This window comes from Phacochoerus africanus, chromosome 15 (assembly GCF_016906955.1).
Source record: "Phacochoerus africanus isolate WHEZ1 chromosome 15, ROS_Pafr_v1, whole genome shotgun sequence".
NCBI lineage: Eukaryota > Metazoa > Chordata > Mammalia > Artiodactyla > Suidae > Phacochoerus > Phacochoerus africanus.
In genome coordinates, this window is record NC_062558.1 from 110,866,870 (window position 1) to 110,893,240 (window position 26,371).

At 44.2% G+C, this 26,371-nt stretch overlaps 1 protein-coding gene across 1 annotated transcript in view; it reads left to right on the forward strand.

Annotated features, from left to right (window-relative positions):
- Nucleotides 1-26,371, forward strand: part of CNNM1 (cyclin and CBS domain divalent metal cation transport mediator 1) — a 61,937-nt gene that overhangs the window by 8,915 nt on the left and 26,651 nt on the right. Inside the window, exons 2-4 of the mRNA XM_047761681.1 lie at nucleotides 19,278-19,421; nucleotides 22,616-22,756; nucleotides 24,886-25,055. Coding sequence (XP_047617637.1) covers nucleotides 19,278-19,421; nucleotides 22,616-22,756; nucleotides 24,886-25,055 — 455 coding nt within the window. The remainder of the gene's footprint in view (nucleotides 1-19,277; nucleotides 19,422-22,615; nucleotides 22,757-24,885; nucleotides 25,056-26,371) is intronic.

Here is a 26,371-nt window from a genome sequence, read left to right on the forward strand (position 1 = left end):
GTCTAAGCCATGCCCTCGTGGCCTGCTCCCTGCCTTCCCCTCCAGACGCATCACTCATCACTCCCACAGCTTTATGCTCCAGCAACGCTGAACTCCTGTGGCCACCATCCCTATTTCTTGCCTCCAGCTCTTTACTCATGCTGTCCTCTTTGTCAGAAATATGCCTTGTCACATGAATCCCTACTCTAGCTCCTCTTTTAACACTCAGGACCACCTCCTCTGCGAAACTTCTGTAAACTCCATTTTTGGCCAGCTTAATTGTTCAGTATCTCGATTATTGAACTAACAGGCTGTATTATTAGTATCTGTTCAAAAGTGCCGCCCATCCATATAATGAGCATCTGGAGGACAAAAGCTGTCTTATCTACCTTTGTAGCTGTAGCACCTAACAATGGATATGACACAGCGAGTTTTCAATAAATCTTTGTTAATAACTGAATAAATGACTGAAGGAATTAAATGTTAATATAATGGACGAGATCTGCAGCACTCTAGTAAATGAATCATTCATAATCTGCAGCCCAGTCATTTTGACCATGCAGAAGGGCAAAGTCAAATCTTAAATGTCAGAAGAAAAGTGTTACATATTATTGTTTCTTTGCTTCTTTAGGTAACAACTATTGAGCCCTTTTCAAAGCATTCTGCCCAGAGTGGGGTGTCAAAGATACAGTCCCTGCTCCCAAAGAGCCTTCAGCGCAATAGACTGGCTTTCCCCTTTTAAAGCTAGAAGGCAGGCTAGACTCACCTTCCCCCCAACTTCCCACAATGTTACAATTCACAAGTCATGGGTCAGCATATAAGTATGTAGCTAAGACAGACCTGTACATAAATCACTAAAGCAAACATGCAATAATAGAAATATTAAAATATAGTGAGAACATGGAGAAGAGGGTAATTATGATAGGGTTATTTTGTTTTTATAATATTTTTACTGAAGTTTACAGATTTTTCTACTGCATATTCATTATAGAAAGTTGAGGAGTTCCTGTCGTGGCGTAGTAGTTAACGAATCTGACTAGGAACCATGAGGTTTCAGGTTCCATCCCTGGCCTTGCTCGGTGGGTCAAAGATCCGGCGTTGCCGTGAGCTGTGGTGTAGGTTGCAGACGAGGCTTGGACCCCGCGTTGCTGTGGCTCTGGCGTAGGCTTGGCTGCTACAGCTCCGATTAGACCCCTAGCCTGGGAATCTCCATATGCCGTGAGAGCAGCCCCAGAAAATGCAAAAAGACAAAAAAAAAAGTTGAAAAATATAGAAGAGATAAAACATGAAAATCACCTGAAGATTATCGTCCTACTGTCCTGAAATAACTTATACTATTTTGTCATGTTAAAAATATATTGCATAAGGCTCAGCCGGTTAAGTATCTGGTGTTTTCACTACAGTGTCTCGGGTAGCTCCCATAGCTCAGGTTCACTCTCTGGCCCAGGAAGAAGAACTACATGCTGCAGGTGTGGCCAAAAATGTGTGTGTGTGTGTGTGTGTGTGTGTGTGTGTGTGTGTAGCATGCAGTAGCAACCTTGATTACATTCTTAAACAGAAAAAAAAAAGGACAAAACCCATACTCTTGCCTTCTTTCACAAATCAAATACCCCATTCTAATCCCAAGAGTGGTTTTTTTGATGTGATAGTATTATGTTCACAGTAATGTCTTTGAAATTGAGTTCCGTATTTTGGGAAAACTAATTTATAAAATGCAGCCTTAGAGGTTTATTGAACTTAATTTCTAAAGTTTACTATTCTATTTATTGGATTGTTTTTAGGAGAAAACCAACCTTGTATAGACGACAGGGGGAAGGAATAAAAGCATTGTTTTGAAGTCAAAGGCCCCTAGGCAGTACAGCTCTGGTATTTAATGTAAGCAATATAGCACCATCTTCCTAAACAAAAGACAGCATAATCATATAATGTCGGGTTACCCTATCTGTAAACTAGCAGAGCCATCTAAAATTATGTGAAGTGGCCTGTTGCAGTTTTCATACTCAGTCTTGGCCCATTGATTCATTCATCCATTAATTCGGTAAATATTTATTGAACTCCTGCTTTGGGCCAGGCACTGAGGTGGGACCTGGGAATATGGCCATGATCTAGAAAGACACTGAGTGGCCATTACAGGGCTGAAAGGCATCCACTTCGATTTTTGGTTCCATTGCATGTGGATTGTTCCCTAAAGTACATCTACCCAGCCAGTAAATGCTCCTGGCACAGACACACAATATAACATTTTCACTGAGGAATAATCTGGATGAAAAGTCACTGTTTTGCTTTATCACTCCAAATTCTGGTGTGAGCTGTTTTAGCAGGAAGAATAATCATCCCACTGCTTAATTCTGTAAAATGCTGCCACAATATTAGTGCTCCATTCTTTGTCTTCTATAACAGGAAGCAAAAATTTTTCATTTTTCACTCGAAGTTATATTTCACTGGTATAATTAGATGTACTATGCTTTAAAATGTGTTAAACATTGCTAAGTAATAATAGTAAAATTTAGAATGTGATGTTTATCTTCTAAATAATAATTAGAGTAAATAATAAAGCATAATCCATCATGTACAGGGAGGAAGAACAGAAGGAAACAAGGAAAAGTGAAAATAATGAATTATGCAAGGTGTTAAAATTGCTGTTTGTATTTTTTTTCTCTACAGTTTTTCATTATGTTTATTGTTAGGCAATTATATTATGCAATAATTTTTCTTTTTCTCAGCCTGGCAATAGAAATACCAGGTACCAATAGAATGTGAGCTGGAAGGGGCCCTGAAAAACCTGAGAGAGAATCTAATTCACACTTTTTTTTTTTTTTAAGATTTAGTTATCTTTTCCAGGGCATAACAGCCTTCATTGTCAGACTACCTTTTTATCTAATCCAATTCCCATAGACTGCAGTCAAATTCCATTTCTTCTTTTTATCAGGCTTTGTGAGTCCTCTTTCATTTGAAGAATATAGTAGCTCACCTCAATTCCATTTTTTTTAACAACCAAATACATTTGGTTGTGTTTCTGGCTCCCTTAAAGAATCTGGGTATTGCAGAGTGGGGGTGGGGGTGAGGGTGTCTGTGTATTTTCCTAGTACTTTCTTAAACTGATTTACCTCTAGGCCCATATTTGGCGACCCCTGGGCCTTCAATAGTAACTCTCAATCCTCTCTTCTCACTTCATCCCTCCATCCCTCGCTTCCTTATGATATCATTCTGTGTAAGCCCTCCAACCTTCCTGGTGCTTGCCATCAAATAGGGAGATGTACACGAACCAATAATTACAAACAGTGGCAAGTGACTTGAAGAAAATGTCTAAGGGATCTATGAGAGGATAGAATAGGGGGGCCTGACCTGGTCTTGTAGGTTAGGATAGACTCCCCCATCCCCAAGTGATGTTTGACCTGAGTCCCAAAGGGTGGTGAGAACAAGTTCACCAGAGGAAGAGCTTTCCAGGAGAAGGGAACCAACATGCAATGGCTATGAGGAAAGAGGGCCATGTGGATGCCATGCAGGTTTCCCTGGGCTTTAAGACCCTTGGGGGAAAGTGCCACCTCTGCCAACCAGCCTTCCCTTAATGTGATCTGAGCAACTGAACGGACATTCACGGAGTGCTGGGTTACCAGGGCTCCGGGAGATTGACATGGATATAAATATGGAAAAGACCCTGCTCTCCAGGAGCATGAAGTGGGGAAGGGCCCCAATGGAAATGATACAAAGCAGCCTGGGGTACAGGCAAGGGCATCCAGACATCCATGGGGGAAGGAGGGAAGGGAGAAACAACGCCCTGGAAGGGTCTGGGAAAACTTCTCTGAAGAAGTGAGAGGAGAGGGTCTCTGGTAAGCAGGTTTGAAGGGCAAGGGCATTCGAGCTGGGGCAGGAGTTGGAGCTAGAAAAATAAAGGCAGAAGGGAGCTCAGAGGACATTGAAAAGCTGCTAAAGCTGTGATCATAGTGTTGCTTTTCTCCCTGCAAAATGGGGAACTAGACAGAATGAGGCCTTTGTCAAAGATAATTTATGTTCCCTGCAAGTACCAAAACTGTATATTTTAACCATTTTTAGTGATGATATTTCTAAAATGTTTTATACCCGTTCCTGCCTTGCTTAACAAAGGTTCCTAAATATAACAATTTCTTCTTAATGACGCAGGATCATGGTCACGAGAATGTAGTTATTTTATGCTCTATTATAAAGCAGTTCTCTGTCTACTTTTTAACTTTTCTCTGTCCCCTGGCTGTCAGCTGCTGGTTCTCTTTGAGTCTGCCCTAGGCAAACCCCTGCCCCCGCCTCAGTCATCACAAAACCACTCTTTCTGTGCAGATTTCAGAGCTTCCATTTAACTGAGACACCAAGTAAATACATGTGTTGGGAATCATGTGCCTGGTGTACAATAAGCTTCAATAAGTATTTGTTGAATAAATGATTAATTAGGCTTTGACTGGGAGCCTAGGGTATGAAGTTGGTGTGCAGACCTGGAATAGTTCCTTCTGAGACCCGATTCAAAGCCGTGTCAAGTCAGACCTCCAGAAAAAGGGTCGTTACTCTGCTATTTTTGCAGTGTTGCCTAGCAAGCCAAACTGCCAACCGGCTTAGTGTCTAGTGACTAACAACTATTTTTTTCATGCCCTGGTGATGTTGGTTACCATGGTGTTCTGGGTGACACAGCTGGTTCTTTTTTCATAATTGCTGTTTGGTGGCTCAAGAAATCTTTTCGTAATAAATGCATTGATTATTTCTGGTGAAGGAGAGCAGGATTATATAAAGTACAGCTTATTTTTTTTTCAGCTAGCGAAAGGGACTGTTTTCTTTTTCCAAATTAAGGTGGTTGCTATAGGAGTGATAGAATAACATCTTTTGTGTTTCTCTTCCTGATTTGATAGAAAGTGGTTTGTTATGATTGTATAATTTTTTAAAAAAGTCTAGCATGTATCAAGGCAATTTTCTCAACTTATTCTTTAATATTAAAATACGGACATTGAGTTCAAGCTCCTCTGTAAACTCAAGAGGCTGTAAACTGTTTTTGTTGTTGTTGTTTGTTTGTTTTTTCATTTTTGGCTGTCCCATGGCACATGGAGTTCCAGGACCAGAGATCGCATCCGAGCTGTAGTTGCAACCTAAGCCATACCTGTGGCAATGCTGGATCCTTAAATCACGGTGTGGGACCAGGGATCAAACCTGTGACCTAGTACTCCCGAGAGGCTGCTGATCCCATTGTGCCACAGCAGGACCTCTGTAAAGAGAGTAAACTGTTGACACTGTTAAAATTTGTTTGTCATACGTCATCACAAAGAAACATCCTGTTAAACCGAACTGTTTCTGTAGCTCAGGACTGTTTTTAGTCTTACAAAGGTATAGCATTTTAGAGCCAGAAAAACCACCTTGGGGGAGTTCTCCCTGTGGCTCAGCAGGTTAAGAACCTGACACAGTATCTAAGGATACGGGTTCCATACCTGGCCTTGCTCAGTGGGTTAAGCATTGCCGAAAGCTGTGGTGTGGGTTGCAGATGCGGCTTGGATCTGGTGTTGCTGTGCCTATGGTGTATCCCTGCTGCTATAGCCCCAATTGGACCCCTAGCCTGGGAACTTCCATTTGCTGCAGGTGTGGCCCTAAAAAGAAAGAAAGAAAGAAAACCCACCTTGAGGACCAGCTGATCCTTTCCTTTAATTTTAAGGTGGAGAAAACTGAGGCCCAGAAAAGACGAATATAAAAATTGAGATGATAATCCCTTATAGTTGCAAAGCATTTACATTTGCACTGGTCTTTCCAAATGATAACTCGTTTTGTGCTCACCGTGCATGTGAAATCAATAGAATTTATCCCATTTTGTGTAAGAGGCACTTGGAATCTGGAGACACAAGGCTCCTGCTCAGTGTGACTGAAACAGAACCAGAAGCCACATCTATGACTCTCAGATGATGAAGCCACAGACAGAGCTAGTTCCAAATACCCGGGACCACCTCCTCTGTTTATTAGCAGGTCAGTCTAGTGGGGCAGGTCACTTCATCCCTCTGAATGAGGCTTACCTTCCTTCTACTTAAAATGGAAAATATATTGATACTACATTGTAAGTTTACTGTGGAGGCTAAAGATAACGTCTGTGGAGCCCTTAAGACACTCCACCATTTGCCTCTCCTCACTGATCTAGTTGAATGCATTCTATCTAGGTAATTGTTTTGTATAAGTGCTTTCTCTGATCCAGCCCATGTAGATGTCATTGTATATAATAAGAAAACAAAAGTGAGAGCTTTTTACTTTGGATAGGGTCCAGGAGATCAAAATTGATTGTGGAAATTTCCTTACGTTTCTTTTATCCTGTCATCAGTTAGGTTTCCTCCTCCATCACTCTGCCCTTCCTCCAACATCCCAGGCAAATAAAAAAAAATAAAATAAAATAAAAAAAGAAACAAATATCACAGCCAGAATCAATGGAACCCCTTAGAGCTGCAAGCAGTCCACCAAAAGGACACATCAGGCTGGACGTGGGAAGGGTTGACCTGAAAGGCAGAAGTATTGTGGGGTAGTGGGACAATGATTCCCCTTTCCCCTTCGCAGTCTAACAACCTTATCCTCTCTTGTGAGATGCTAGATATTAGCTCTGCAGACTTTCATGTGGGCTTCGGCCATTTACAAAATAAGTTCCCGGAGTTCCCATCATGGCACAGCAGAAATGAATACAACTAGCAACCATGAAGTTGTGGGTTCAGTCCCTGGCCTTAATCAGTGGGTTAAGGATCTGGTGTTGCTGTGAGCTGTGGGGTAGGTCGCAGACATGGCTCAGATCCTACATTGCTGTGGCTGTGACGTAGGTAGCTCCGACTGGACCCCTGGCCCGGGAACCTCCACGTGCCTCGGGTACGGCCCTAAAAAGCAAAAAAATAAAAATAAAAATAAAAATAAAAATAAAAAAGTAAGTTCTTATTGCTCCTAACACATTTAGCACAGGAAACCTGAAATTTGGCCTGAAATATAGAGTCTGCAAGGTGTGTTGGAAGACGCACAGGCTATGGAGGCCGATGGACCTGGGTTGTTTCCCGTCTTTATCACAAATTGATTCTTGGCCTTGGGTGAGTCAGTTTATTTTTCTGAGTCTCAGTTTCTTCATCTTCACATTAATAATAATAATCCCCATTTTGCAGAAAGATGATGAAGACCAGAAATGACACATGAACCCAGTGAACAGTAGGTATAGCATCACCATTATGGCAAAACCTGGAAAATGGGGTGGATGTTGACCTGTGCTCTTAAGAGTCAGCTTGGTTTAGGTCAGAAATAGTCTGAAGAACACTGGAGTAGCTGTAGGCTCTCTTCACCTGGAATGAGAACCTTCAAAATGGCAGTTTTCAGGTCACCTCAGATGTCTGGCTCACTTCAGATAGAGCCCCCCAGCCCAGGACTACATCTCCCTTTTCCTAGGAACTAGCCAAGTTTGACCATAGCCCCTGGATGGCTCAGAACTAATCAATCTTTTGGATGGAAGGCCAGCCTTATGTTGTCTTTCGTTGTGTCTTCCTCATCTCTGAGGTTGGTTTGTGGCCTGAGAATGACACCATCTGTCAAAGCTTAGCCAAGTCACTCTGGGTCATGGTGATTTTTTAAGTAGAGGATCCTTGTAACGTTTAGCTTGAACTTGAAGAGGGTCAAACCGGCCCCACCGGCAGCCTCCAAAACCAGATCTGTGCCCGAGAGGCCTGTGGTTAACACATCCAGTCTCATTTAGTTTCTCTCAAAGCCTCCACAAACCCTAACTCGGTAGGTCCCCTGCAGTCCCCCAAGTTCAAATTTTTACTCCACCGTTTATTTGGCTGAGTATCCTTGAACCAGTTATTTTCTGAATGGGGAACAAGCACAATCTATTTTGAGAGAATAGTGGGAAAGAAGGCAAGATATACCCCAAACCCTAGAGACCTCTAATGGCAGGAAGAGTTCAGAAATGCTCCTCCCTGGTAACCAGTCCATGTTATTGAGATGGGAAATGACCTCATAAAAGTAGTGTTTGGGGGTAGTCAGTCTGGTTTTATTGAATAGGATGGATTAGAACAGGAAAAAACTAATAGGATGGTTATTAGTGCAGTTGCCTAGGATATGATGAGGGCATGGAAATTAAGGACTATAGACTTGCAATTAGAAGAAGGCGAATATGAAACTTTCTTACCTTCTGAAGTCTTCTCAGTCTCTTTTTTTTGTTTGGTTTTTTTTTTTTTTTTTTTTTGGCTATTTCTTGGGCCGCTTCTGCGGCACATGGAGATTCCCAGGCTAGGGGTCCAATTGGAGCTGCAGCCACCGGCCTATGCCAGAGCCACAGCAACTCGGGATCCGAGCCGAGTCTGCAACCTATACCACAGCTCACGGCAACGCCGGATCGTTAACCCACTGAGCAAGGGCAGGGACCGAACCCACAACCTCACAGTTCCTCGTCAGATACGTTAACCACTGCGCCATGACGGGAACTCCTTCTCAGTCTCTTTTACTGTTCCTCCTACATCCTGTTCACTTATATAGACCTACCAATAGCAGATGCTCACATTCTTGTGGCATGCATGTCTCGTTTCTGTAATCTCTAAATGTTGGAGTGCCCAGGACTGAGAAATGAGTCTCTTTGTCTACTCTCACTCCCTTGGTTATATTGTTCATTCTCCCCAAGTCATTTACATGAACTCCAGAGTTCTATTTCCAACTGCCACTTGACATCTCTACTTGGAGATCTAAAAGGCATCTCAAACTTTAAACTCTCCAAAATTGAGCTTCTGCTCTCTTTGCTGAACCTACACCTTGCACAATATTCCAAAACTCCCTAAATTGCAGTTCCATTCTTCCAGTTGTTCAGGCCAAAACTTCTCTTTCTTGCCCCACATCCAGATCCTCATGTGGGCTCTGCCTTTAACATCTATAGAAAATCTGTCTACATTTCACTACCTCTACCACAACCATTCCAATTCAAGCTACCAGCCATCTCTCAAAGGATGCCAGAGCATTCTGTGAGGACTCTTGGCTTCCACCTCTGCCCATTTTGTATCCATTTTTTTTTTTCCCCACATCCACAGCATGCAGACATTCCTGGGCCAGGAGTCGAATCTGAGCCACAACAGTAGTCATAGCCATGACAATGTCAGATCCTTAACCAGCTGAGCCACCAGAGACCTCCACTTTGTGTCCACTCATTACAGCAACTAGAGAGTTCCTTTAAAACATAAGTCAGATCATATCACTTTTTTGCCAAAATCAAACACACACGCAACACAAAACTCTACAACGGTTTTATCTTAGAGTAGGAGCCAAAGTCTTCCCAAAGGCTTTCCAGGCTCTATTGCTGTGGCACATACCCCACCTCTTACCTCCCTGACCTTGGCCCCTGCTACTGTCCATTCTCACACTCTGCAACCACCATACTGGCCTTCTTGCCTTTCCTCAAGCACATTGGTTACATTTCCAGCTCAGGGCCTTTGCATCTTGCTCTACTGATATCCCGCAGATATCCCTGGGGTTCCCTATCTCATCACCTTCAGATTCCAACACTACCTTCTTAGGGAGTTCATTCCTGGCCTCCTCTTCCTAAAACTGTACCACCTGATCACTCACTCCACACATTCCCCATCAATCTTCCCTGTTTGCTTTTCCTGTAGCATGGAGCTATAGCGTTTGCATATTTATCTGGCTTATTATCTCTCACCCCACATACTGGAATGTAAGCTGCTGCAGGAGGAAAGTGGTTTTGTCCCTTGCGTTCATTGCTGCATGCCCAGTGGGGATTTTTTTTTTTTTCCTAAATAAGAGCAAAGGAGAAAAAGATAAAAATTGATTCTCGGGTTATGACTCTGTGTGACTATAGAGTTGATAGTGCCATTTGCTGTGGTGGAGAGGGGGCAGAGTGGGGATAGGGTCTTGAAGGTCACGTGTTCCTATTTGCACAAGTGGTTTTGACAAGAGGACACCTCCATCAAAATGTCTAAATCAGGATGAGAATTCAAAAGAGACATTGACATTAAGGTATAAATTTAGTTCTCAGGAAAGATGTGGTGGTGATAGTTAAAATGATGCGCTCTAGAGAGGAGAGAGGAGAGCAGAGGATCAAGGACTGGAACAGAGGTTCTCAATTGCAACTGCCCACCTTGGAGTCGCCTGAAGAAGTTGTCAACATCCCAATGCCTGGACCTCCCCCCACACCAATTGGATCAGAACTTTGGTGGGTGGGACACAAGTATCGACAGGTTTTAAAGCTCCCTAGGTGATTCCCACATGCAGCCAGGGTTGAGAATCACTGAACTAAAGCCTTTCAGAAGTACGTATCTTTAGGTAAGAATAAAGTAAAGAAACCCACAGTGGAAACAGAAAAATGTCAGTCCTAAGAGACATAAGAAAGAAAAATAGAGTAGTCTTGACCAGTTCTTCTCATACTCAGATATGCATAAAAACCATCTAGAGAGCTTAAGGAAATACAGATCCTAATTCAAACTGCTGGGATGGGGGATCAAACTTCTGCATCTCTCACAAGCTCCCAGGCAATGCCATTTCTTCTGGTCCAAGGGCCACCCTTTGAATAGCAAGTGTCAAGAACAGTGCTTCTCAAATTCTAGTGTATCTAAGAATCACCTGGAATATCATTAAAACAGATATCTGGGCCCCCCCATCACCACCCAGGATCCTGATTCTGTAAGTCGGGGGTGTGACCCAAGAACCTGCATTTTGAACAAGTTCATTGCTGCTGATCAAAGAACACACTTCAAATGGTAGAGGGTCACCAAGACCAAGGTAAGAAAGAAGAGGCACTCAGTACTGTCTACCAAATGAATAAAAGATGCTGTAGAGACACCAGGGAGACTAAGAATGAAGCAAAAGCCACTGTATTTTATAAGGTGAAGGTCATAAATGAGGCAGAAACCATAAAACCATAAAATGATTCTGCTTTCCTTAGTTCTCTATTTCCAAGCAATAAGCTTTCTTCCTAGCTTTTATATTTTATCTTGGGAACAATTACCTTACCAAAGTGCTGTCGCTATTTTTGAAAGAGAAAGAACGCGAATCAATTATCTCCCTTTTTTTTTTTCTGGGCATAGGAGGTATGCTAACAGGGTCCTTGGGAGCTCTTCTCTGTGGATGTGCCTAGGCCATCTAGAAGCTGTATTTATTAAAGACCTTTGGGAGCATATTTCAACTCCTTTAAATATCAAAATACCAGTTGTGATATTGCTGCCACTTCCTAACTTTTTTTTTTTTTTGAGGAGGTAATTTTTTTTAATCCAGATTTCACAAACTCATGGTGCAAAATGGGTCCCACAGCTTCCTCTGGAGTAATAACTGCTTTTCATTGCTTGTTGGATGCCTGTGAAAATGTGATTGAAATAACTCAAAAGCTACTACAAAACTAGTCATATCCACACATGCTGTTCTGGCCACCATAGGCAGCCCCGTAACAGCCACTCAATGGACTGGCTCTCAAGGCCACTGTATGTGGACTGGATTGACACCCCCATGCCTTGCATCATCTGGCTGCTATATGCCCCATTACTGGCCCCTGTTGTGGAACTCAAGAAAGGTTCTATGTATCTGTGTTGCGTGTTGGCCCTGTCTTTGGACATGGCTGCCACAGCTTCATCGTGGGTGGCAAACTCAACATCAGCTTCGCCCGTCACTCTTCCATCAGGGCCAATCTCAATATGGACTCTCAAGGGGTTGAGTGGAGAGAAGAAGTTGTAAATGTTGTTCTCAGTGGCTTTGTATGGCAGCCCCCTCACACTTCCTAGTTTTTAAAGCAAGGTTGCCAACCTCAGCACTTTTGACGTTCCTTATTGTGGGGCAGTCCGGGGCATTGTAGGATGTTTAGCTGCATCCTTGACCTCTTTCCACTAGATGCCAGTAGCATGTCCTGCTCCAACCCAAACTGCATCTCCTGCAGACAACCCAGACTGTCTGCAAGCATTGCCAGATGTTCCCTGGGAGGCAATCAGCCTCCATTGAGAACCACTGCTTCAAAAACAATGTCTGCAAACCTAGTCACCCTTCTAAAAAATCTGATTTGTAGTTTGGGTATGTCGATGCCAGGTAGTAATAAGATAGAGCACTGTCAGTAATTCTAGGGGCAATAGCAAAGATGAGTTTGACGTTCAGTAGTGGGAGATTTTATTGACCTCAGACACACCAAGAGCCTAATAGATAATGCAGTACCTCAAACTACAATTGGTAGCAAAAGCTACAAGAAATCCCTTTACAAGCTCAGCACTAAACAATCAGCTACTACTCTCTGCCCCAGACCAAAATAGCATAATCACCACGACATGAGAGAATGTGTTCATCAGCTTGCATGTAACCACCCTTTGTTCTAGGAAGTTCTTTCCTAGCTTTTCATGAGTTCTTAGCATCTTGTGATTTAAACTAGATATACCAAAAAGGCAAGGATTTTGTTAGAAATCTCAGTGCTTATTTCTCTTCCTCAGTGTAGACCGTCAGACCAATAACCAGAGTGCCATAGAGCCTACCCATGAACCAGTGGTTTTCAAACTTTAGCCTGCATCATAACCAGCCATAAAGCTTATTAAACCATGGGTCACTGGACTGTACCCCCCCTGAAATTTTGATTTACCAGGACTGGGGTGGGGCCTGAGTATTTGCATTACTAACCAAGTTCTCAAGTGATGCTCATGCTGCTGGTGCAGGGACCACATTTTGAGAACTGCTGCTCTAAACTGAGTAATAGTTCTCAGTCTCAGCTGAACATTTGTATCGCCTGGGGAACATTTTCAGCTATTAATGCTATGGCCCCATCCCAAACCAATGAAATCAGAATCTCTGGGCGTGGGATCCAGCCTTTCGAGTGTACTTTGTTTCTCAGCTGATTCTTTGTATAAGCCAGTGTCTTTAGAACCATTGAACTAGGTGAAATGTGTTCCAGAGCATTGGGGTGGAAGGGCTCACCAGGTGTCCCTATTTAATGGCGGGCTGAACTATGACTTAATCCCATAATCTGTCCCTATGTGCTTCACTGAGGATTACTTCTCCAGGTCCAACTAAAAGCATCCGAACAGTGTGGTCCAAACGGTGCTCAAGCCACAGGTGCATGTTCTCTACTTTGTGTCTTATCAGGCTGTAGACAGCACTGGAGCTAGAGATTGTAAACCAGAGGCCGGGAGGAAGTAGTCCAGGCTAGAGGGAAGCAAACCAAGGCTTAAGGAGTCTGCAGCTTCTAGAAGCCAGGAAAGGTATGTCTGCAAGCCAAGCCATCAGGACAGGGCTGGGGCTTTCGCTGGGGCTGGACACCAGGCACATGGCAGGGTTTGAAGCCAGAGGCCAGAGAGTCCAATGTACCAGTTTAGAAGTGAGCCTGGAATAAAATTACTCTTTACAGCAAGACAGATGTAGCCTTAATTTTTAGAAAGTGCATTGCCATAAAATCCACTGCTTCCTTATCGTTCAACTCAACCTAGAAATTTCCCATCTGTTGGTGTTCAACACCACAGTAGTATGGGCAAGGGACATGTAAAAATACCTCAAGTGGTAACGTTCACAAGTTTTCGATTTAAAGAATTACCTTTTGCCTCATTATAGCTGAATGAGATGCAGCAGGCCCTTGGAATCAGCAAGCTTAAAGTTTGTCACTTGGACTATTTTTAGCAAATGGAAAGATGATTTTTCCAGGGCGCCAATTGCTTTGGACTCACCTATAGGCTGGGAGTGTGCCGGGCAAAGCACTTAGCAGCTCCTTAACATCAGCAGTTCGACGCAGCCTTGCTGTTTTCCATGTGCCGTATTGTTTGCCGTAATGATCCTAAAGGCAGAGTCTTCCTAAATTCTTCTTCACAGAGTCAATAATGAAGATGTTTTCCTAGGGATGATGTCATTAGGTAGTTAGCAGCCTATGTAGAGTATGTGTGTGGGGGGGTGCCTGTTATCTGTGTGTGGGCAGACACATATGTATACACACATGCAAGTGAGGGAGAAGAGAGACACACAGACCAACCAAGATCAACACAGCTCCAGTTGAAAGAGATCTTCAACTAGGTGCTCAAGTTCTCCATGCCTGAGGATGGAAAAGTGAATGTCAGGAGTGTACCACGCTTTGATTTTGAAAGTGACTCAAAACATTTCGGAGGGGTATATGTGACCTCCAAATAAATAACACACGTTCTGGAATAGGAAAGTGAGAATAAAGCCTCTTTGCTACCAAAAAATAAATAAATAAAAATTGGGGGAAAAAATCTTCAAGGAAAGTGGGCAGCAAATGAGAGAAAATCTTTCAATGGAAGTTGAAAAAGAGGCTAATCTGGAATTCCCTGGTGGCTTGGTGGGTTAAGGATCTGGCTTAACCACTATGGCATGGATTTGATCCCTGACCCAGGAACTTCCACATGCTATGGGGATGGCTTGGGGAAAAAAATAAAAAAGGAAAAGAACCAAGAGGCTAACTTGCTTAAGAATATGCATAGAGAGGAGTTCCTGTCCTGGCGCAGCAGAAACGAATCTGACTAGGAACCATGAGATCACAGGTTCGATCCCTGGCCTTGCTCAGTGGGTTAAGGATCCAGTATTGTTGTGAGCTGTGGTGTAGGTCACAGACGCAGCTGGGATCCTGTGTTGCTGTGGCTGTGGTGTAGGCTGGCAGCTGTAGCTCCGATTCGACCCCTACCCTGGGAACCTCCATATGCTGAGGGGGCTGCCCTAAAAAGCAAAAAAAAAAAAAAAGAATATGCATAGAGAAAAAAAAAAGAATATGCATAAGACACATGCATAAGCTAGCAATTTCTACTGCCTCTCAGTAGATTCTGGAGAAAGCTGGGGACCTGTCCAGACATTTCTAATTCACAAAATGAGGGATTCTCACAAGTCTCGGGAATGTCTCCACAAGCTCTGAGACTCTCCTGTATCCTACATGAAGCCTGTTGACAAATAGTTAAGTTCTATATAAATGTTAATGATCATCTTTAGCCTAAATTATTTCACAGACATTCTGCTTTTCTGGTAAGTTGGAAGGAAACTGACTTATCAACGGACCAGTAGTCATGAGAAGGACCTTGAGAAATTCTGGTCTGTAGAGGGACAGCTCAACAGAAAAGGCCACAGTTCCCATTCACAAAACCTCGTAGAAGAGGGGATTACTATAAATCAACTATAAGGAAAATATAAAAATCATAAAAAAAAGAAGACGGGATTAAGTTGAAATATAAGCAACTCCCTCAAGGATGCTGTTAGGATGCTATTACTCATCCATGAGAGGAGAAATAAAGCACAGTATAAACCAGCTTTTGCCCAGAAAAAGATGAAACTTGAGGCCTCAATTCCCCAGTTTACGAGTTTGAAACGCACATAAGTCATCCCTTGGAGTTGATAAGATCTCTAATAAAAGACATGAACCTACTATGTCCCAGCTCCACAGCCCCCCAACACTTCTGGGGCCCAGGAAGAGGGGAGTACTAGGAGGTAAGTCTCGTAAAGGCCAGGCTTTTGGAGAGAATGACCTCAGGTATGTGTGTCATGGAAACAGCTGGTTTTCTTGTCCCTGTGACAGCTCAGAACAGGGTTGTGTGATTGCTGATTCCTGTTCCAGCCTATCCCCAAGAAACCATGGTTTCATTTGTCTGTAGGTCTCTACAGGCACTTGAGGGAATTGTAAAGACTGATTGTGAATTATAAAGTGTTTCTAAAGAGATTACCTAAGTACATTGTCTTGAATATTACATAATTAGGATCTAAAAATCTCTATTCCCTGGTGATCCCATAGTGTGTCCTCAAACTGACCTTATAAGGTATATATAGATCAGTGGTGGATATTCACATGGAAGTACGGGTACTCTTTGTGAAACAGCATAAAATATTAATTTAACCCCATTATGCAAACTAATCTCAGTGGCACAGGAACTATGGCTCTATTAGATATATACCTTCTGGGCCCTACATCCTAAAAATTATCCGATAATAGAAAGTAATTTTAAGATAGCACTTTTCCAATTTTTTCCATTATGCTAATGATCTGTTTTGTCATCTGCTAGCAGAAAAGTGAGAACAGGTACCAGAAGTTTAAGAACATGTGTTTAAAAAAACAACTTTAAATTGAGCACATTCTAACAACATAATCTAACTTAAACTACAAAACACCTCAGTCCAATTGGGCAGGATGTAGTTGTTTCAAAGGATAATTTTAGAACCATTGATGCTATTTAAATGTTAAACACATTCCGTTTTGTTTTGTTTTTTTAAGATTTTAGGGTCTGCTTTCAATATCATCTCATATCAACTATGGGTTTTTATTCAGTCTCAGTTCAGTTCATCAGGCACTTATCGGATGCCTGCTGGATGGAGAGAACCCTGTCTAAGCCTATGAGCCTTTGTCCTGAAGAAGCTTACAGTCTGAGGAAGAAATGTGGCCCAGTAGAGGACACACATGTTGCAAGTTACAAGAAGAAGCAAATTGTGATAAATTGCTCTGGTGGAGCTACAAAGGGCTTAGAAACACAGGCAAGGAGAGATTGATTCAAATTCAGAAGGGGGCAAATCCGGGAGAGCTTTCTTGAGGAGCTGGCACCTGAACTGGAACTTGAAGAGCCAGTAGAGAGAGGGGGAGAAGGAAACAGTGTGAGCGAGGACTCAGAAAGTGGACGTGGAGGAAGTTGAGGAGCTGAAGGGAATCTGGTGCACCTGGAGCACAGTGTGATCAGAAGATGTAGCAGGGCATGCTGTTAGAAAGACCGTCTTGATAATGCCAAACTTAGGAGCCTAGACTTGTGTCTGTGCACACTGGGGAGCCATGGAGGGTGTTTGAACATGATCACATCAGTTTGGGAGTAAGTTGAAAGATAGGTTGAAGGTGGAAAAGAAATTAGAGACTATTCTTTAGTGATATAAATGCCGTCTTTCCTGTTAAAAATCCCAATATGTAGCTATCTTGAGATTTGAGGTATTTGATGCAAAAGTTCATGTGTTTAAATTTTAATAGTTAATTATACCTCTAGCCAACTAACTACTCCTCTTATCTGATATATTTTAGCAATGGCCAAGCAAAAGCTTATAAAGGTTAGTACTGGTAAGGCACGAAGTTTTTTTTTTCCCAGGGGGAGGGTGGGATAAGTATAATACCTGAGTCAGTACCCTAGTATTTTTATTTATTTATTTATTTATTTGTCTTTTTACCTTTTTTAGGGCAGCACCCTCAGCATATGGAAGTTCCCAGGCTAGGGGTCGAATCAGAGTTGTAGCCGCCGGCCTACTCCAGATCCACAGCAACGCAGGATCCGAGCCGCGTCTTCAACCTACACCACAGTTCAAGGCAACGCCAGATCCTTAACCCAATGAGCGAGGCCAGGGATCGAACCCACAACCTCATGGTTCCTAGTTGGATTCGTTAGCCACTGAGCCACAACGGGAACTCCCACTAGTATTCTCTTTAAATGTCTTTTAGCCAAGGAAAAGAACCACCCAGATTTACATTTCAGAAACAGGTCCGGGAAACACATCTATTAGCAGATGAAAACAAACCAAGGTGAAGCTGGACTGTTGGTTAAGACTCAGTCCCTGGGTTAAGACTGAACCCGGTTACCTAGATTCACAATCCAGGTCTGCTGCTTATGGGCTGAGTAACTGTAGGCATGTTGCTTAACCAATCTGTGCTCAGTTCTTTCACTTGTAAAATAGGAATAATAGTGGTACTTGTCTCAGGTTGTTAGAAGGATTAAATGAATCCATACTTGTAGTGCCTGCCATGTAGTTAAAGCTCAATAAATGTTAACTATTATTATTCAGTTGTTGGGCAATAAAAATTAACTGCCAGAGTTCCCTTTGTGGCTCAGTGGTTAACGAACCCAACTAGGAACCATGAGGAGGCAGGTTCAATCCCTGGCCTTGCTCAGTGGGTTAAGGATCCAGAGTTGCCATGAGCTGGGGTGTAGGTTGCAGACGTGGCTTGGATCCCGCGTTGCTGTGGCTGTAGCATAGGCTGGCAGCTGTAGCTCCATTTGACTCCTAGCCTGGGAACCTCCATATGCCATGGGTATGGCCCTAAAAGCCAAAAAAAAAAAAAAAAAAAAAACTAACTGCCTAGACACGTTATAGTTTACAAAGCACTTTCACACATTCAGTAGGTCATTTGCGCTCCACTGTCACCTATGGATACTGGTTGTCCTAGTTACCGTTGCCCCTATCAAGCCACCCAAAACTTGGAAGCATAAGACAACAACCATTTTATGATGCTCACAGATTCTGTGAGTCAGAAATTCAAAGTACAGTGGGAATGGCTTATCTCTGCCTTGCAGGTGCAGCTCTAATTTGACCCCTAGCCTGGGGACTTAGAGCCCCTAAAAAAAAAAAAGCTAAATCATGTACTTTCTAAGGTTCTATTAAAGAGCAGAAAGCCCATTAAAATTGTCTTGAATGACATCGTGCCCACCATTTTTGTTTCATACCCAAAAAATACAGTAAAATAAAATAAAATTGCCATCCTGGTATTATTCCCTAATTCTGGATAAGAAGACTGAGACTCCGTACAAGTTAAATGATTTGTCCAGGGTCAGGTGCACAGATAATACCTGGGATAGTTAGGGGGTGAGGGACAAGAGAGTTTGCAGAAAGGGAAAGGCTTCTAACCTAATTCTTCTGTCTCCAAATTCTTGGTCTTTCAATTAGATTATTCATCTCCTTCAGCTTGGATATACTTGCCATTGTATGAAAGTTAAGGAGAAAAAACATTTAAATGGCTTTGTGTATATCAAGTAACTCTCTTAAAAAGAGACAGCGATATAAAAGTGTGAAGTTTGCAATTATAAGAGCTTGCACACAAACTTCGTATTTTAAAGAGGTCCTGGAATGGGTTCAGTCCCAAAATTGGTTAGAGAGCAACTTAATATATTTTTCTCAAAAGGAAAGTTCTCTGGGAGTTCCCGTGTGGCTCAATGGTAACAAACCTGACTAGTAGCCATGAGGACTCAGGTTTGATCCCTGGCCTTGCTCAGTGGTTGGGGATCTGACGTCGCTGTGAGCTGTGTTGTAGGTCACAGACTCGGCTCAGATCCAGCGTTGCTGTGACTGGGGTGTAGGCCAGCAACCGTAGCTCCAGTTCAACTTGTAGCCTGGGAACTTCCATCTCTCAAACCTTTGGCCCTAAAAAGCCAAAAAGAGGGAAGGAAGGAAGGAAAGAAGGAAGGAAGGAAGGAAAGAAGGAAGGAAAGAAGGAAAAAGAAAGAAAGAAAGAAGAAAGAAAGAAAGAAAGAAAGAAAGAAAGAAAGAAAGAAAGAAAGAAGAAAGAAGAAAGAAAGAAAAAGAAAAAGAAAGAAAGAGAATGAAAGTTAGTCCTCTTGTCCCAGATGCTTAACTGTGATTTCCTCTGTCTCCAGGAAAATCTCACCTGGCCATTGTGCAGCGGGTGAATAATGAGGGAGAAGGGGACCCCTTCTACGAGGTGATGGGCATTGTCACACTGGAGGATATCATAGAGGAGATCATCAAGTCGGAGATCCTGGATGAAACGGACCTCTACAGTAAGTGCATGGCCTTGGCTGTTGTCCAAGGTCATCGTGTTTTCCTCTGACATTCTCAGAGCTGGCTTGGTTTGGTGGACCGTGTGAAAGGAGGTTAGGACAAGCCCCAGGCATTGCTTTGGGTCAGCCCCCTCCCGCCAGGGCCTGGCACGGCAAGGTGCCCTGGCCCGAATCACCCCTGAGTCACTGAGAGTGTGCTAGCTAAGTGTTTATCAAGAGGGAACCTTCAGGAAGAGAGCCAAGTCAATAAAAATGAGACCTCCTGGCCTTTGGATGGAAAAGGAACCAAAGGATAAAGTGCATCTCAGCCGACCTCTCTGCCCTCGTGCTGTTCCTGGTTTGTCTCTTTGTCCACCTACACGCAGACCCCAGCATCTTTTGGGGTTCCACTTATGACCCACTCACCCAAAACAGCAGTGTGCAGTGGAGATGCATGAGGTCGCCCACCACGACCTAAGCCAAACTTTAAGTTGCCCTTTTATTTATTTATTTTATTTTTTATTTTATTGTTTTTGTCTTTTTAGGGCCGCATCTGCGGCATATGAAGGTTCCCATATGGGGTCGAATCGGAGCTGTAGCCTCTGGCCTATACCAGAGCCACGGCAACGGCAGATCCAAGCCGAGTCTGCGACCTACACTGCAGCTCATGGCAACGCTGGATCCTTAACCCACTGAGGAAGGCCAGGGATCGAACCGGCAACCTCATGGTTCCTAGCTGGATTCGTTAACCACTGAGCCACGATGGGAACTCCTAAGTTGCCCTTTGAGACGCTGCTCTTGTCCCTTGCGCATTTGCAGCCCTATTGCCTAGTTTCTTCTTCTCCCTTCCCACCTCCCTCCTTTCTGGCCTCCTCACCCTCCTTCACACTCCCCCTCAGGAACAGCATGGACTCCAAACAGATAGTTGCTTTTGGCTACTGAGTCTTATCAAAGCTTTGCCTGTGAATGTTACAAAGGCCGCTTTCCTCTGGGATGGGAGTGTTATGTAAATCCATGGGAGTCCCTCAGCCAGGAAGTGAGTCCTCCGAAATTCATTGCCTAGGACAGCAGTCCCACATCCCCCCTCAGATAACCCATTCCAGACTCCTGGCTTTAGTTTGCCAGAGGCAGCCGTTCAGAGCCTAGCTCCTGGAAGAAGAGCTCTGAGACTCTAAAGCAGTGAGGTGCAGAAAGAGTGCTTCCCTTGGGGGTAAGAAGAGATCAGACCTAAAAGGTGAGCCAGGCCTTGACAAAACATGGCAGATCTATCCCAGTGTCTGCTCTTGCTGCGGTGCCCTGGCCAGGCCTGTCTTCTTGAGATAGGGGTTGATCTCTCCCTCCCCCATTCCTTTATCCCCTTCTCCATTACTCCTAGTTTTTTGTTTTGTTTTTGTTTATTTTGGCCCTGCCTGAGACATGTTCCCAGGCCAGGGATCAAACCTGCGCCACAGCAGTAACCAGAGCCACAGCAGTGACAATGCTAGATCCTTAACCCACCAAGCTACCAGGGAACTCCCCTGCCCATCACTCTTGAGTTAGGATTCCCAAATGTCTCAACAGACACATTGGGGAAAATATTTACAGTAAAATGAAGTGGTTGATAGAAGTGACAGTGGTCTAAATGAGTAAGATCTTCCCTTTGTTTTGAACAACTTTATATTCCAAATACTATTAAAATAGAAGGAATGAAAAGGGAGATCAGAGGACAGATTCTCCAGTGATGAAATGTTCCATGGCATTCTGATGGGGGACGGAGAGGGGATATTTAGACAAACATACCATGCAAATCAGAAGGTTACTCCCTAGTAACACAGAAAAAAAACTCGTCTAATATGTATATTTGCTGCTCTCTTGCTAAATCATCCTCTCTCTAAAGGAGGGGGTTAGGTTTTTCCCACTCTGGCATGATTCCTTAAGAGCTGTGAAAAAGGCTGAGGAGCCAGGAATACTGTGTGGCTTCTCCCTTGACCCCCACCTACAGGACAGCTGGGCCTGGATCTCACCACTGTGGCCACCAGGCACAAGGAATGTTAAAGCCGGGGCCCAGAGTCCAAGCCAGGCTCCCAAGAGAGCGATGCAGTGGAGGGCACCTTTCTCCCTTCTAGAATGGAACCCAGTCATGTGACAGAACAATCTCCATAGGAGTGGCGGGGGAGGGGTCCAAAGGAACCTCTGTTCCTGGTATTCATTCCCTTTTATTTCCTCTACGTCCGCGCATCCTCTCTGAAAGTTCCATGCAGCCCTGTTTTTCTCTAGGCCAGCTTTGGAAAAAACCCAAATCCCTTAGTCTGCTCTCCTTAGTTAAGAGAAGCTAAAGTTTCAAAATTTTACTCAAAACTAAGGGAAAGCAAAAGAGACATGCCCAAAGAAAACATTCCCCTTACCCCTTGCAAACATATGTTTTTAAGACAGCTTAAAAGAAAAAAAAAAAAAAAAAGGCACGGAGGAAAAAGCAGAGATTTTTCCCAATCAATAATAGCAGTCCTGCCTGAGGCCCCCACCTAGAGAACACACCTTTATGTATTATAGAATATTCCCATTTTTTTTCCCTTTTTTTCTTTCCTTTTTTCGCCCCAGTTCTCTCCCCATGGAGGGGCTGGGGTTGAAGCAGGAGAATGATGAGTGGCAAGAGGGGGTGGCCGCCCTCCTCCCTTGGGTGGTATGCTTCAGGTACTGCTCAGAGTGTGGTTTAAGTCAGCAGAAAGAGACCAGGTGAGCCCAGCTCTGGGGATAGGAGAAGGGCAGAAGCAGAAGCCCCCTGGGCTCTACCAAAGCCCTTGATGTGAAGAATGCAAGTCCCTCGTGTTTGAGCACCTTTTTGTAAGCATGTCACAGATATGTTCTGGTTGGAGTATCATAATAACTGTCGGAGATGAGCAAAAGAGTTATGATGAATCACTAACCCTGTGTAGATTGAAACACACAAACGCTCTGATGCTTGGAGAGGTTGCACTGCCCCTAAGCGAGGGAAGCCAGCCCCAGAAACCTGAACTTGGGAACCTCAGGCCAGTGTTTCCCCTTTTCCACTTTTCACCACCTCAGTGCAGATAACGCTGAGACTCAGGATCCTGGGAAAGAGATGGCATGTCACCTCCAGTTGACACTTCACAGAAATCCCCATGGTCCCAAAGGGTCTGTCCCAGGTGACTCTGGGACAAGCTCAAAAAATCAGCAAGGATTCTGAGAGAGCTGCAGTCTGTCCCCTGTCCCCACAGCTGACAATCGGAAAAAGCAGAGGGTCCCGCACCGGGAGAGGAAGCGGCACGACTTCTCCTTATTTAAGCTTTCCGACTCGGAGATGAGGGTGAAGATCTCTCCGCAGCTTCTGCTGGCCACGCACCGCTTCATGGCGACAGGTATGAGGGCTCTGCCCGCCCGTGTCTCCACCCGGAGGCCCAGGCACCAATCCTTTTTAGTACCTTGCGACCCAATTCCCATGCTGGGACTGAGAACCACTGTTCCAGCAGAGGAGGTTCTCTTGGATGAGGTGACTGGATGCCACACACCGTGGTTTTCAGCCTCAGGTCTGATCCTCTAGGGGAAGTGAGTACAACACAACTCGGCTTTCTCTCTTCTACTCGAGAAAAGAGCTGGGGAATCCACTGCTGCACTGTTGCCTTCCTCCACCTGCTTCCTGGCAGGAGTTGGGGTACCCCAGGGGCTTCATCGGGGAGGGGAAGACGATGTCCCGCCCAAGTGCAAAGGCCGAGGAGCCCAGGACCCTCCAGGGACCACGTAGGCCTGTGAGCTATGAGTCTTTCAAATATAAATGTGGACTGTGAATCCTGGAATCTTGAAATAGGAAATTCCAGGCTGTCTGATTTCCTAGAACAAAGCAGCTCTGGTTAATATAATGATATACTGTAATATAATATAATAGTAATGGTATAGTATAACATCATGTAACATAATATGATATGTAATAACATCTATTAATATGTAAATATGATGCAATAATGCTTCTCCCTATTGAGAACTTCCCGCTTACATAATTGTTTCTGTTAACTTGGAATTTCATTTCATTCCACAGATAGATGTCATACAAAGAAGTCAGGTTAAGTTCTCTGTATTTCATTTGCTTATAGCTTTAAAGCCCTTTTAGCCAAGTTCACATGACTTGCTTATCCATGTCCAACTCTCTCTTTTTTTTTTTTGTCTTTTTGCTATTTCTTGGGCCGCTCCCGCGGCATATGGAGGTTCCCAGGCTAGGGGTCCAATCGGAGCTGTAGCCACCGGCCTACGCCAGAGCCACAGCAACGCAGGATCCAAGCCGTGTCTGCACCTACACCACAGCTCACGGCAACGCCGGATCGTTAACCCACTGAGCAAGGGCAGGGACCGAACCCGCAACCTCATGGTTCCTAGTCGGATTCGTTAACCACTGCGCCACGACGGGAACTCCTCTCTCTTTTTTTTTTAAACCACTTTATTGAGGTATGATTGACATACAAAAAATAGTACATATTTAATTATACAACTTGACCTGTTTGGAGATAACCATATACCCATAAAACCATCATATAAACATACCCATCGCCTCCAAAAGTTTCCTCTCACTCTTTATTTATAATTTGTGTGTTTGTGTGTGTGTGTGTGTGTGTGTGTGTGTGTGATGTGTGTGTTAACAAAAGATCTGCCGTCTTAGCAAATGTGTAAGTATGCAGTAAGTATTGCTAACTATAGGCTCTCTGGGCTATGCAGTAGACCGCTAGGATTTATTCATCTGGCATAACTGACACTCTGTACCCTTTGACTAATACCTCCTCATTACCCCCTCTACCAGTCGATTCTACTCTCTGCTTCTATGAATTTGACAATTTTTATTTTATTTTATTTTGTCTTTTTAGGGCCGCACCCGCTGCATATGGAGGTTCCCAGGCTAAGGGTCAAATCGGAGCTACAGCTGCTGGCCTACACCACAGCCACAGCAACGCAGGATCCAAGCTGTGTCTGTGATCTACACCACAGCTCAAGGCAACGCCAGATCCTTAACCCATTGGGCGAGGCCAGGGATCAAACCCACATCCTCATGGATACTAGTCAGGTTCATTAACCACAAAGCCATGAAGGGAACTCCAAATTTGACTATGTTAGAGTCATCCTAAAGTGGTATCATTTAGTATTTGTCCCTCTGTGTCTAGCCTATGTCGCTTAGCATACCATCCTCCAGTTTCATCCATGTTGTCACAAATGGCAAGATTGTCTTCTTTTTTGTCTATGTGCAGCTTTAAGTAAAATCAAGGAGAAGACTAATAACAAAACTGACATTGCCAAAATGATGACCTATTTCCCTTGAGGTGCCAGTGCAGGGACAGACATCCCCAGAGGGCATGGGGAAGGTGCACACTTGGGTTTAAGATTCCCCCCACCCAAGGGAGTTGCAGGAACCTATCCAGCTTGGTACCTGGGAACGTGAATGGCCAGGTCATGCCCACTTTTGACTCGTCCCAGCTGCTGATTCCTCCTGCCTCTCACTCTCCCCTAGAAGTGGAGCCCTTTAAGTCTCTGTACCTCTCGGAGAAGATCCTGCTCCGGCTCCTAAAACATCCTAACGTGATCCAGGAGCTGAAGTTTGATGAGAAGAACAAGAAGGCCCCAGAACACTACCTCTACCAGCGCAACCGCCCCGTGGACTACTTTGTGCTGCTTCTGCAGGTAAATGGGAAAGCCACGGACTTTCCAAGGGCAAGACAAGGACATCTCATGGCTGGAGAGGATTGGCCTTGCCACCTCTGTGCCACATTCCAAGACTCAGCTGGCTGCCCAGGGAGCAGGGCTGGTTAGGGTGGGCATTTGTTCATGACCCACAGAAGGGGATGGGTGTGAGTGGCGGGCGTCCTGGAGTGGTGGGATTTTGATGGCATTTAGTCTGACACCAGTGATGTTGGTGATGTGGTGCAGTAGGTACCTGCCAGCAGCAGGGTTCTGTTGCTGAACTTGCTGCCCTGCAGCATCCCTAACACCTTGTCTCTGCTTGGCCATGCCTGGGAATGGACCTGGGCACTGCCTCCCAAACTTCAGACACTTCTTGTTTCAAGCCTGTCTCTCGGTAGAGCTGAAATCTCACCCTCTCTGACGTCCACCCACTTCCTTGCTCTGCTCTCTGGAGGCACACGGAGCACATCCACTCTTTCTGCCACACTTCACCCTTTGCAGTCCCTTCATCTTCTCCTTAAAGGGACTGTGAAGGGAATAAATGGGCAGATGAAAGAGGTACAGCATCTTTCCAACACTCATATAAGTACAGTCACCTTCTGCCCTGGGTGCCTGGATAGGCCAGTAAGTAAGTGTCAGGCATGGTTCCAGCACTGGGTAGGGCTGGAGACCTGGCCTGCCTCCACCATTAGCTCTGTCGGTACTCCCCATCTCTTCCCTACAGAATCTGGTGAGCCCTAAATACAGTGATTGTCTTAAAGGTTTTTTTTTTTTTTTTTTTTTTACTGCTGCACCTGTGGCATATGGAAATTCCCAGGCTAGGGGTGGAATTGAAGCTGCAGCTGCCAGCCTACACCACAGCCACAGCAACACCAGATCTGAGCCATACCTGCAACCTACAAAGCAGCTTGTGGCAACACTAGATTCTTTTTTTTTTTTTTTTTGTCCTTTTAGAGCCATACCTATGGCATATGGAAGTTTCCAGGCTAGGGGTCAAATTGGAGCTGCAGCTGCAGGTCTGCACAATAACCACAGCAAGACCAGATCCAAGCTGTGTCTGCAATCGACACCACAGCTCACAGCAACCCTGGATCATTAACCTACTGAGCAAGGCCAGGGATCGAACCTGTGTCCTCATGGCTACTAGTCAGGTTCATTACCGCTGAGCCACAATGGGAACTCCCATGGCAACATTAGATTCTTAATCCATTGAGCGAGGCCATGGATTGAACCTGCATCCTCATGGACACTATGTCAGGTTCTTAACACACTGAGCCATAGTGGAAACTCCTTTAAAGTCTTAATTAAACTCACAT